This window comes from Sarcophilus harrisii, chromosome 3 (genome assembly GCF_902635505.1).
Source record: "Sarcophilus harrisii chromosome 3, mSarHar1.11, whole genome shotgun sequence".
Lineage (NCBI taxonomy): Eukaryota > Metazoa > Chordata > Mammalia > Dasyuromorphia > Dasyuridae > Sarcophilus > Sarcophilus harrisii.
Window position 1 is genome coordinate 574,728,171 of NC_045428.1, and position 13,881 is coordinate 574,742,051.

The 13,881-nt window shown below is 44.4% G+C and overlaps 1 protein-coding gene across 2 annotated transcripts in view; it reads right to left on the bottom strand.

The window, feature by feature from the left end:
* The window catches only part of H6PD (hexose-6-phosphate dehydrogenase/glucose 1-dehydrogenase), a 37,425-nt gene extending 25,163 nt beyond the window's left edge, over positions 1–12,262 (bottom strand). The window contains exons 1-3 of one of the 2 annotated variants that reach the window (XM_031962917.1): positions 12,182–12,262; positions 3,361–3,997; positions 1,771–1,888 (exon numbers count right to left, since the gene is read on the bottom strand). In XM_031962917.1, coding sequence (XP_031818777.1) covers positions 1,771–1,888; positions 3,361–3,981 — 739 coding nt within the window. In that variant the 5' untranslated portion in view covers positions 3,982–3,997; positions 12,182–12,262. Of the gene's footprint in view, positions 1–1,770; positions 1,889–3,360; positions 3,998–7,060; positions 9,108–12,181 lie in introns of those variants that run through there. The other variant, XM_031962918.1, reaches the window with a different exon arrangement.
* Positions 12,263–13,881: the final 1,619 nt, after the last annotated feature.

Here is a 13,881-nt window from a genome sequence, read left to right on the forward strand (position 1 = left end):
TAAATAACAATGTTCCTGACATTATACTAAGCACTGAGGATACAGAGGAAAACCAAAAGTGATTCCCTCTTTTAAGGATGATCAGTCTAATACAGGAACAGCATGTTAATGACTAGGTTCAGGGGAAAGAGGAAGTAGATGAAGGTAAATGCACAGGGGGATTAGCCCCCAGGGAGCAGGGACCAGGCCTCCTACAGAAGGTGGGACCTGTGCCGAGCTTAGGACAGCTGGGGAAACAGAGGCACAAGCAAGGGGGGGCAAATAACATGAGTCCAGACCACATGAGCTTTGGTTGAAAGAAACTGAGGATTCTGAGAACTGACAAAAAAGCTCCGGAGAGATTTGTTAGGTGTCCTTAGCTTGGTTTAGACTCCAAGAACACCATTCCCCATCTCTGCCTCTCCACCCCTGGCTGATGCATTCTCCCCTCTGATTAGAGGGCTGGAGGAGAGGGCTTACAGCCTCCCTGTAGCTTCATTTTCCAATAAATGTGGGTCCGTTTCCCCTGCCCTTTTTAGATTTGTTTGATTTGTTTTTTGTTTTTTGTTTTTTTTTTTTTGGTGGGGTTTAGGGGTTTGTTATTTTTATTTTTGTTTTGTTTTTGGTATACTGTCTTCCCCATTAGATGGCAAGCTCCTTGAGGGCAGGGGCTATCTCTTTTTCTTATTTGTATATAGAGCTCTTAGCATAATACATAATAGGCCTTTAATGTCTATTGAATTGAATTATTTGCCTCTATAGTTCTGGCACTCTGCCTGGCACATAATAGGCATTTAATATATATTGAATTGAATTATTTGCCTCTATGTTCCTGGCAACCTGCCTGGCACATAGTAGGCATTTAATATATATTGAATTGAATTATTTGCCTCTATAGTTTCTGACACTCTGCCTGGTACATAGGAGGCATTTAATATATATTGAATTAAATTATTTGCCTCTATGTTCCTGGCACTCTGTCTGGCACATAGTAGGCATTTAATGTATATTGAATTGAATTATTTGCCTCTATAGTTCCTGGTTCTCTGCCTGGCACATAGTAGGCATTTAATCAATGTCTATTGAGCTGAATTATCTGTTTCCCCAGCACTTAGCACAGTGCCTGGCACATAGAAAGTGGTGATAAATGATTGAATTGAATTGAAAGGCAGGACAACGGAAGAGGGAGCAGCCTTGACCTTTTACTAACCCCAGGAGAAAGACGAGGGGCAGGGGCAAAGCTGCCAGTGTAGGCTTGGCGTCAGGACAGACTTCCTAACGGTTCCAGCTGTCCCAAAGCAGAACAGTCTGCGTGGAGCGATGGGGGCTCCTGCATCACTGGGGAGGATTAAAGCGCACCGGATGACTGCTGAGCCCCTGACAACATCAAATTCAGTGGTTCTTTGGTTCAAATTAGCAAAGGGAAGAGAGGAGATTCAACCTATTTGACTCCAAATGCAGCCAGCTTTCTCCCTATACTTGAGATCTTCCCATAAAGCACTGGGAGAGGCCTGCTTTGCCCCCAGCTCTCTGGGAGGCCTCCTTCTAGATTTTCGGACAACCATGGATGCCAGCTTCTGGCCACCAGCTTCTGACTGTTGACAGATTGAAAATACAAGAGAAGACTGGAAGGATCTTCCCAGCCTGTGGTGCTCTTAGCAAAGTCAGCTCTCCAGGCTCCTGGCACCTCCACCCCCCAGTGGGAGACTTAAGGAGGAGGACCAGAAACAGGGAAGGTCCAGTGAAGGCCTCTCCCTCCTCCTTCCCTCTCTCTTTCCATCCCTTACTCACCCTCGGCATCCACCGTCTCCTTCATGATAATCTCCACCCTGTCCACATGGTGCCGGCTCCACAGGCGATCCAAGGCTTTCCAGTTCCGGTCTCGGAAAGGCAGGATCTGTGCCACTGTCTGTCAGGAAAGAAGCAGGGCTTGAGCTCACCGCACCCATGAGGAGGAAGCCAAGGGAAAGCCCCCGAAGGCTCCTGACTTCCCTTCTGGGGGTGATCACCGGTCACTGGCACTGGTAGAAGGGCAGGACTCACCCCTCACTAATAATGCAACCTGTTCTTTTGGTCTGGTCTGATGATGGACTCAGTTGAGGGAACTCCCATGGAAATTCCCTTTACCAAGACAGATTAGCCATTAGACATTTATAGATCCTTGGGGGGCAGAGAGTTTATAGATCCTTGGGAGGCAAAGAATGGGGCTGAGAAATTAAGGGCTCACACAGCCAGTATTAAATTATAAGACTCTGCTTCTTAGGGACATGGGCCCCCAAATTAACACATCAGAGGAACCTCAGGGGTCGTCTATCCAACTCCCTCATTTTCCCAGATGTCAGATGGACCCAGATAGTGTCAGAGGCAGGACACAACTCCAAGGCCTCAGATTCCCAAATCTTTCCTCTGTACCAGCACCTCAAAGTTTGGAAGAGCCCAGGAGTCTAGCCAAACTGACCGCTCCCTGTACAAACGAGAAAGATGAGACTCCGGGAAATTAAGGGATGGATCTAAGATGACCCAGGTAGCAAAGAGCTGAGATAGAATTTGAACCAGCTCCTCTGCCTCCAGTCAGCCTTTCTCCCTGGTACCACATACCTTCCCTAGGTGGCCCTTTCCTTTCTGTTACACCTTCCCTTTGATATTTCTCTTTCCTTTTCACAACACAGTATATTACATTACATTATATTATACATACAATACATTTTCTTCTTCAGTTGTGTCTGACTATTCATGGTCCCATTTCAGATTTTCTGGCAAAGATCTCAGGATGGTTTATCATTTCCTAGTCCAGATCATTTTACAGATGAGGAAACGGAGGTAATTAGGGTGAGGTGACTCGCCCAGAATCACACAGCTGGTAAGTGTCTGAGTCATATTTAAACTCCCCATTCTCCGGGCTGAGTGCTCTATCCACCACCCCACCTGGCTGGCCATATAATGCATAATATATATACAAATATATAATGTACATAGGTATTATATTGCATATGTAATGCACATATGTTATATAATATATACTATGTACTCAATATAAGTAATATGTTATATACATATGATAAATCATATAAATATGAATATTAAATGATAAATTATGTATATACATATGATAAATATCTCTATTATACTACATGGCCCCAGACATGTATGATATATTATATCTATATTATAAATAAATACAAATATTTACATATTTGTACAGTAACTTTTTAAAAATTTTGGGCACCAAATTCTCTCCCTGCTGCCCTCTCTCCCCCCGCGGCAGAGGCAAACAGCAGGTATCACATAATTTTCAAGGTTGGAGGCCTGGAAGGGTGAAGACATTTGTTCAAAGCCACACACGACCTGAGTGGGTACAGAGAGACCCACCCCAGCCCTTACCTGCTTGCCGAGGTAGTGGTCCACGCGATACATCTCCTCCTCTCGGAAGAAGGTCCCCAGCTCCTTGGAGAGCTCCTGGGCCGAGCGGCGGTCGTGTCCGAAGGGCTTCTCGAGGACCACGCGCAGCCAGGCTCCCGGGCCCGGCCGGCAGCTGCTGTTGATATGCTGGGCGATTTCCAAGTAGGCAAAGGCAGGTACGGAAAAGTAGAAGATCCTCCCAGCCTCCCGAAGCCCTTCCTGCTGCAGCCGGGTCTCAATGTCCTCCCTTAGAGCCACGTAGTCCTCCGCCGTCTGCAGCTGCCAGTAGCGGCTCAGCTGCAGGAAGCGCTCCCTGAGCTGGGCACAGCGCTCGGGCTGCACATCAGGGGGGCAGGAGAGCCTCTCCAGAGCCTGGGCCATGAGCCGCTGGCCCTGCTCAGGCCGAGTCAGGGCCGCCCCATGGAAGCTAAAGCTGTGGCCATTTCCCGCCTCGTCCAGGTAGAGCTGGAACAGCCCCTGCCACAGGTACTTCTTGGCCAGGTCCCCGGTGGCTCCCAGAAGGATGATGGAGACATGGCCTGGGGGCTCCTGGGCTAAGACGGACCCCAGGATGCAGGCGGCACAGATGATGATCCTCAGCATGGCGAGACCCAGAGCCCTAGGGAGCGGGGGGACATGAGAGGAGGTCAGGAGCTGGGGAGTGGCGAGGCAAAAGCAGCCTAAGCCCTTCCTGCCTGGGGAGGAACTTCCAGGTAACTTTTATAAGCACTTTGTTACCTGGGAAATCCCTCTAGATTTCCACCTTTCTCAGCAAGCGGGCTCTGGCTCAGCCTGGGGTCCAGGCAGAGAAGGGACCTTGCAGGAGCCTCAGGCTGGGAGCTGCCCCTGGCAGAGGCTGAGCCAGGCAAGAGGAAGAGGCAAGCCAGCAGCCACCGCCACAAGGGATTCGGTGCACCCGGGACAGAAGCCCGGGGGGAGAGGGGGCAGTTATTCATCCAAGGGCTCCTGGGCAGGGAAAAGAAGAGACAGAATTCAACCAAATTCCAGCTCCAAAGTCAGGGCTTGGCTCTGCCCAGCTGCTCAGTGACCTGTATCAGCATACGGTGCACCAAGCCAGACGCCAAGGCAAAAAGAGAAGAATCAGGGCAGGGAAAACGGGGGCTGCTGAGACCAAGCATGATCCCGAGGAAAGGATTCCCAGATTGGAGAGTTCCTGTTCTGAGAACCCTTCTAGTTCTGACATCCTGGGTTCTAAGGGCCCTCCCAGCTCTGACCTCCTGGGTTCTAAGGGCCCTCCCTGCTCTGACTTCCTGTGTTCTAATATCCCTTCCTGGATCCATAAGTACAAATTGTTTGCCCATTAGAATGTATGTTCCTTGAGGGGAGAGATTGATTGCTTTTTTTTTATTCTCTAGATCAGGGATCCTCAAATTTTTTAAATAGGGGGCCAGTTCACTGTCCCTCAGACTGTTGGAGGGCCGGACTATAGTAAAAACAAAAACTTTGTTTTGTGGGCCTTTAAATAAAGAAACTTCATAGCCCTGGGTGAGGGGGATAAACGTCCTCAGCTACTGCATCTGGCCCACGGGGTATAGTTTGAGGACCCCTGCTCTAGATTCTAGTAAAGAGCAAGTGGTATACAATAAATGCTTAATAAATGCTTCAACAAAGGAATGAAAGTATCTCTAGCACTTAGCATACAGTAAGTGTCCTGCCATAGAGTAGATAACTAATAAATCCTTGTTAAAGGAATGCATGAAAGGTGCCCCCAATACTTAGCACAGTGCCTGGCATCTAGTAGGTGTTTAATAAACGCTTGTTAAAGAAATGCACAGAGACTGACATCCAGTAGATGCTTAATAAAAGCTTGTCAAAAGAAAGCATGAAAGGTGCCCCCAACACATCACAGTGTCTGGCCTCTAGTTGGTGCTTAATAAATGCTTCTTGATTGACTCCAAATTAAGCTTCTCAGGGTATATTTTCATTCTTAGTGACCCCATAATAACTTTTCCCTTTTCAAGTATCAGATCTCTTTGATTTGTCCTCCACCTTCATTTTGAAGTGTGTGATGGAGGGAGGAGAGGTTACAGAGAGGGCAAGTAGGGTAAGGTTAAGACCTTAACAAATGAGGTGGGTGGATAGCCAGGTTCAAGGGTCCAAACTTGTATCAGACCAGGAAGGGACATCTCAAAGCTGGGACCGTTGCCTATTTCACACAGGTCTTAAACTAGCAGGAATTTTAGAAGTCATTTATCCCATCCTCTCACTTTTACAAAGAAGGAAACTGAGGCCCCGAGAGATGACTTACCAGGGTCACACTAAATAAACAGCAAAGCTGGGACTTAAGTCCACATCCACTAACTCCCAATTCCTCCCATTCTCTACTTACTCTTCCATCTCCTGAGCAAGGATTCCTCCTGCAATATCCTTGAGAAGTCATTGGAAATGAAATTTTAAAATGGGACCTAGAAATAGAGGACCTCCTTTCTTTCTTTCAGGAGGCTGCGGGTTCTGGATGTGAAATACTGCATATATTGTCTAATTCTGGTTAGCAATGGTCATTCAACATCTATGAAGGACCTACTATGTGACAAAGACTATACTAAGTGCAGGGGATAAAGAGGAAAGGCAAAAAGCAGTCCCAGCATGCAAGGAGCTCACAGACTAATGGAAACAACTGTGTATAAATAAGATATGTGTAAAATTAATGGGAGATATTCAAGAAAGAGAAGGCACTAACATTAAGGGGGATTGGGAAAGGCTTCCTGTAGAAGCTGGGATTTTAGCTGGAAATGTGAAAGAAAAGGTTTCCAGGCATGAGAGACTGTAGGTACAAAGACACAGAGATGGGAAATGGGGGGGGGGCAGCCAGAGTTGGAGATAGAAGGTCTTATGGACTATCTTGCTCTGGGAACATTAAGAAGGCCCATGTTACTGTATTGAAGAATATGTAGGGGGAGTGTTTGCTGAGTTACTTTTTTAAAAAAGATAATTAGGTTTAAGTGACTTACCCATGACCACACAGCTAGTGTCTGAGGCCAGATCTGAATTCAGGTCCTCCTAGTGTTTTATCCATTGAAACCACCTGGCTGTCTTGGAATTATTCTTTTTCTTTTTATTCCTAAATTATTATTTTTTTCCTGAGTTACTAATGTGTGATGTGATCTGGCTTAGAAACCAAGGCTTGAGTTCAAATTCTGCCACTTAAATAATCCTGGGAAAATCACTTAAGTTCTCAATCCTTTTAGGCAACTCTCTGAGATGATAAGTTGCCCTAAAAGATGCTAACCTTTCTTGGTGGAGAGATTTTCCTTCTTCAAGAGTCCCCTACATCAATGAAATCGCAAATCCAGTCCCTAGCCCATAAGAGATGCTGGAGGACACCAAAGGCTAAAATTTAAAATGCAAGTGATTATTAACAAAAGCTCCATCAACGAAAGGAAAATCCAAGCAGGACCAGCTTTGGCCAGACAGCTCCTTTGCGGATGAGCCTCTGGAGACCCTGCAGCCGATGAAACTGCAGCACCCAATTTCCTCTCTCCAAGGTGCTGGCCAAGAACCAGGTCCCTGCAGCCCCCAGTGACCAGGCAGCCTAGGGAATGTGCAGTGAGGTGTACCCTGCGTCTGCCATCTGGCAGAGCTGCTGCTGTTGTTTCTCTTGGCTATTCTGAGAGTGGTTGAGTTTTTTTTTTCCCTTTCCCCTCTCTGCTTCTCTCCTCACTGACCTTGCAGGTTTTTCCTTCTCTCCAAGACAGAGAGATCTCTAGAGGAGAAACCTGCAGAGGACCAAGGAATGGGATGCAGGCAGACCCGGCAACCCCATTCGTCTACTGAAGTGGGGGAAAGAAAAGAGAAAGGGGATGGAGGAAGAGGCTGGAAGGGCATTGTCCCCTCCTATCCCCCACTCTCCTTTCCCTTGTTTCTGAACACTAGCCAAAGATGAAAAAAGAAAAGAGAGGGATTAAACCTTCTGAAATATAGAGGAGCTCAGCTCTTGAGTAATAGTATTTAACAAAAAGTTCCTAGCCTATAGTAGGCACCTAATAAATGCACACCAGATGGAATTAAATTAACTTGTGACCTCTAAAGCAGTTCTTAACCATCTTTGTGTCATGGAACCCTTTGGCAGTCTGGTTAATATGATACGTGTGGGCCTCTCAGAATAATGTTTAGAAATAATTAAAGGAAATACCAAATGCCAGACATTACTGAAAATTACTTTTTCCCTACCCAAGTACAGAAATCCCCTAAAATCTCTCCAAGTCTTTCAGGTCCAAATATTATTTTTCTGAAACCAATAAATTCTTTTATAAGGGGAAAGGCCTCCTGATCTGCGAATAGTGTTTCACAGTCCTAGAAGAGGGTATAGACAGAGCCACACACCTCCCTTCTCTGCCCACCTGCCCACCCCACAATGCTTTGTAGAAGTGGGGGAACCATGGTTATGGAACACTGCAGATAATATCAGCATTTTTCAAATGTAGGTTAGCTTTGATGAACTGGGTTTTTTCCCCTCTTTTTTCCCCCTTTGTTTTAAGAGATGGCTCTCTGGGAGACAGAAGATGGAGAGATCTGGAAGACACATTGGACATTGTTGATGAAATCAAAACAAAATATAGCAATAAGTTGTGTTTTTTTTTCTCCAGGCAATCAGGGTTAGATGATTTGTCTGGGATCCCATGACTAATGAATGTCTGAGGCCGAGTTTGAACTCAGATCCTTCGGACTTCAGGACTGCTCTATCTGTTGTACCACCTAGCTGCTCTTAAAGCTTTATGTTTAATAACCAAACAAATGGAAGAATCATGAGATCCTCCAGCTACCATAAGCTGGTAAATTAACAAGCATTTATTAAACTCTTACTGTGTCTTGGAACTGTACTAAGTTCTAGAAGCATAAAGAAAGCAAAAAAACACAGTCCTGGTCCTTCAGGAGCCCACATGCTAATGGGGGAGATGATTATTCTATAATCCCACTATACTTGCCTTATACGGGACTCTGTAGCTTCATCTCTGTGCCTCTGAGCCAACCGTTCCCCCAGTCTAGAATGCACCTCTTAAGAATCCTTAGCTTCCTTTAGGGCCCAGCTTAAGTGTTACCTTATACATGAAGTTTTTCCCCATGATACCTTCTCCCCCTCTACCCCAAATTACCTTGAATCTAGTATAAGGAAAATAAACTGAGGCACTAAGACTTGCTTTAAGTCATTCATCAAGATTAAGGCAGAATCAGGAAAAGAAGGCAGAGAAATGAGCTCCAGGGTTAGTATTAAGCCAGGGAAACCAGGAGGGAGGCAGCTCATGGGTAAGTCTTTAGGACATTTACAAGCTCTCTGTCACTCAGGTCTCTGGTCTAATCCCTGACACAGTCGAGCTCCCAGGTTCCCTTTCTGAAGCACAGACTTCCCCATCCTTCTGGCCCCACCTGGCCAAATACTAGATGGGCAAACAGGAGGCATGTTGCGGGCTACAGCTAAATCTCTGAATTTCCAGGCCTTGTATCTACCCCAAAAGAGAAATCCTCCCTCTGGATAATAGGAGATAAACACAGAACCCACATACAAAAACCTTTTCAAATGCTGCCAAAGGAAATGGAATGAACTAGTGCCCAGGAGAACTGGGCTTCACACCTGCGAGGTCTGCCAGTGACCAGAGGGACCATGGGCAAAATCACTGGGCTTTGGTGTCCTTCTATCCAGAATGAAGGGGACTAGACATGATAATCTCTTTGGCAAGGTCTCCCAGATCTGACATCCTGTGTTCTAAGGGCCCTCCCAGCTCTGACATCCTGGGTTCTAAGGGCCCTCCCTGCTCTGACATTCTGTGTTCTAAAGGCCTTTACAGCTCTGATATTCCATGTTCTAAAGCCTCTGCCAGCTCTGACACTTTATATTCTAAGTGGCTTTCCAACTTTGACACTCTATGTTTTAAGGACCCTCCCATCTCCAACATTCTGTGTTTTAAGGCTCCCAGCTCGGAGGTCCCATGATTTCTATGATAAAGCCATCACTATCCATATTACAGAAGGACTTTTTCCTTTTCCAAAAATCCTTTTAAGAATTCCCGTAGTGAGGGGAGTGCTTAATCCCACTCATATCTACCCAATGGTGCAAAAAATATATATCTAAATAAAAGACTGGGAAAGGAGGCTGACGACAAAAGATCGTTCCAAAGGGATGCTGCAGGTGCACCAGAAATCCTGATATAGTTGTGGCTCACTTTACAGAAGCTTCTCTGCCGGAAAACCTGCAGGTCAGTGGAGAGAGACAACTCATCCAGGAGGAATTATTGGGGCATTTCGTTCTGCTGTAAAGAAGGGACCCTGGACAAGACGCTTCACATTTCTGAGCATTATAAGAACACCACAGATTTAAAGCCAGAAGGGGCCTCAAAGGGGATGAATCAATTAACAAACCAATCAATCAATCAATCACTAAGAGTCTGTTAATCACTTACTACTGATAACTAGGTTCCATGTGCTGAACTTGCCAAAAAACAGCAAAAGATTGCCGTCCCTCAGGAAGCTCACAATCTAATGGAGAAGAACATGGATAGAGTTCAGGGGGTCTAAGGGCTTGGATAGGAAAATATCTATGGTTGTAAAGGAAATATAAACCAATTGTTTATATATAATTTATATATTTGGATTGTGGTTATTGTTGAGTTGTTCCATTTGTCTCTGACTCTCCATGCCCTCTTTTGGGGTTTTCTTAGAAAAAAAACAAACACTGGAGCTGTTTGCCATTCCCTGAATCCAGTTCATTTTACAGATGAGGAAACTGAGGCAAACTAGGTTAAGTGACTTGCCGAGGGTCACTCAGCTATAAAGTATCCGAGGCTGGATTTGAACTCAGGAAGAGATCTTCCTGAGCCTAAGCTCAACACCTATCCACTATGGTGCCACCTAGCGGCTCTCTATTTTACATACTCTATATTTTCCTTTATGCATTTAAAAACTAGAATCGAAGAAGGGATCCATAGGGAACCCAGGGCACAAAAATGGTTAAGAAGTCTTGCTCTCAGGATATAATGACATAAATAAAATAATTCCTGCCCTCAGAGAACTTACATCCCATAGGGGAAAATGACACAAACACAGATAACTAGATAGATATAGATAAAAGATAATATAGATATTATAGATATAATATATAATATAGATATAGATAATATAGATAGACATAGATATATAATATAGATAAATATAGTATAAATATATAATATATCTATAACATAGATATATTATATATAGATAAAAGATAATATAGATAGACATAGATATATAATATAGATAAATATAGTATAAATATATAATATATCTATAATAGATATTTATATAAGATGAAATAATATGACAGATATATAATAAAGATAAATATATATAAATTATAAATTTTATAATATAATATGTATATAGATAAAAGATAATATAGATAGACATAGATATATAATATAGATATAGTATAAATATATAATATATCTATAACATAGATATAATATATCTATAACATAGATATATAGAGATAAAAGATAATATAGATATAATATAGATAAAAGATAAAAACATATTTAGGGGGAGAGATGTAGAGGGCCACAGATAGTATGGGAACTCAGGGGGAAGTATAAGACCCTTCAGCCCAGAGGAAACCGAGACTGGTTGAGACTGACCTCTGTCTGACTGCCTGTCCCCAGTTCTTATATACTCTGTTACATCATTACAGCCTAGTGAATATGTGTGAACTAGAAAACTATTACATCACCATGCTAAGCACTTAGTACTTAAAGTACTTAATACTAAAGAATCATAATCTCATCGATTAACACCTTGTTGTAAGTATCCTTGTTTCAAGTAGAAAAGATGGTCATGTCCGCCTTGACATCTCAGAAAAGATGAGAACACCAAAGAGAAAATGGGGAGCCGAACCAGACATCATCAGCAGGTTCCCTCTGGGCTGAAGGGTCTTAAACCTCCCCCAGAGTTCCCCCACTGTCTGCGGCTCTATACAGAGAGTAGGTGGGGAAGGGAAGGAATCAAGAAAGCCCTTGGGAGATGATAGAATTTAAGCTCAGTTTTTAACAAAACCGGGGATTCTAAAGATAGAGGTCAAAAGGGATGGAAAACAGCCATTATCCCTCAATTAACAGATGAGGAAACTGAAGCCCAAATAGGGCCAAGTCTAGAGTCCAGAAGACCCAAGTTCAAATGTGACCTCAGATACTTACTAACTGGATGATCCTGGGCAAATCATTTCACATCTGTTTGCCTCAGTTTCCTCATCCATAAAATAAACTAAAAAAGGAAATGACAAATCATTCCAGTATCTTTGTCCAAATGGAGTCATGAAGAGTCGGATATGACTGAACAATAAATATCCCCAAATATAAAAAACTTAACAATAGCAACAAAAAATATTAGCTAGTATTATTATTAAGTGACTTGTCCAAAGTCACAAAAGGAATCATATATGAGGATGTTGGACTAGGAGGATTCTGACTTTGCTACTCGCTATGTGACCCTTGGACAAGTCATTGTAAAGCAACTGTAGAAGAGGATATCTGAGTCCTTTTCATCTCTAAATCATAAAATCATTGGCCAAGACCTGGGACAAGTCCAACCCCTTTACTTTTCAGGTAAGAGCACCAAAGCTCACTGAGGTTATAAACTCCCAAGTTTATACAGTGGCATTTGAACCCAGGTCCTGTCAGAGAAAGGAGAATCCTTATCTCTCTACTACAATGACTACAGTTGATTCCTGTTTCCCCAGAGGATCCTGGGAAGTTTCCTCTGCCGCTCTACCTTGGGCTTGAGAAAACTCATCCAAATTTTTGGCGAACAGACTTACCTTTGCAAAAATGAGGACTGCCAGGCTCCCGAAGGGTCTGTGGGGGTGCTGGCCCCTCCAGAAGCTCCCGCTGGGGTTCCACTCTCCTCTCCTCAGCTCTCCCTAGTGAGAAAAGCAGAGGGCAAAGGGTCACTAGAAGTGAAAGTTTCTTTGATCAGCCTTACTGACCAAACAGAAGCCTGGGGCTCAGCCCAGTTAGTTAACAGGGTGGTTTCTGTAAACTGGAGGAGGAAACAGATCTGACTCCATTCCCAGCAAGGGAGGGGCTAAAAGGGAAAGGTCCCACCTGACCCGGCCCCTCCTCCCAACTCCCCCTCACTGCCCCAGCAGGGAGGATGCTGGGAGTTGAAGGAAGGGAGGGCCATTTTCTGTTGAATCCTCATCTGCCCTGGAACTTTTAAAAGTGTGCATAGGAATGAAATACCAAGTCTTTTCTTTCTTTTTTTTTTTTGGGGGGGGGGGGAAGATAAACTTTGAGAGAGCAGTACCAGCACGCTGACCATGTGGGCTAAGGTCAGCTCCAGAAAGTCCTGCCTCTCACAATAATTGCTGGAGCCTCAGTTTCCTCATCTGTAACAATAGGAGATAGGACTTCTAAACCAGTGATTTCTCTGGTCTAAGTTGCTGCCAGATGAGGAAACTCCCTCTGTCAACAAACATTTATTAAGAGTCTATTATGTAGGGCAGCTAGGTCAGGAGGACCTGAATTCAAATTTGATCTCAAATACAGACAAGAAAGGTCTCTCTTTGTTCTCTGGACAAATCACTTAACCCCAATTTCTGAGGAGGAAGAGGAGGAAGAGGGGGAGGAGGAGGAGGAAGAGGAGGAGCAGGAGGAGCAGGAGGAGGAGGAGAAGGAGGAGGAGGAGGAGGAGGAGGAGGAGGAGAAAAGACACACATTGTCAGAACTTATCATGGCATAATCTTGTTGCTGTGTGCAATGTTCTCCTCCTTCTACTCACTTCATTTAGCATCATGCTGTGTGCAATGTTCTCCTCCTTCTACTCACTTCATTTAGCATCAGTTCCTGTAAGTCTCTCCAGATTTCTCTGAAATCATGCTGCGGATCGTTTCTTAAAGAACAATAATATTCCATAACTTTCATATACCACAATTTACTCAGCCATTCTCCCACTAATGGGTTTCCACTCAGTTTCCAGTTTCTTGCCACCACAAAAAGGGCTGCTGTGAACATTTTTGCACACATAGGTCCTTGCCCCTTCTTTTTTGGGATACAGGCCCAGTTAACTCTCCTTTTTCAAATGAACAAACTAAACACAAGTGATAATAGCACTTAGTCACCAACACATCAACCAACATTTATTAAACATTTACTGTGTCAGTAGGCACTTAATAAATGCTCATTGAATGACAGTCCGGGGTACCATGTCTGACAAATGGCAGAGGCTGGATTGGAACACGGACCTTGCCCTGTACTCCTCTCCCAAAGGGTCTTCCTGCCCAACTATGCCCCCAGCAGTGGAGGTGAACCTGGACTCTCCAACACGATGCCAACAGAGCCCAAGTTCTAGCCAAGTCCCACAGACCAGAAAGGCTTTGGGCAAAGGCCTGGCAAGGAGCAGCAAAGCTCTGTCTGGAGACACTGGTCACCGAGAGATTGGATGTGGCCTGATGGAGCTTTTGGCTTCAAAAACTCTGCTGAAGCATCGAAAGGTTCCAGTCTGCATCAGCGAAGAAAG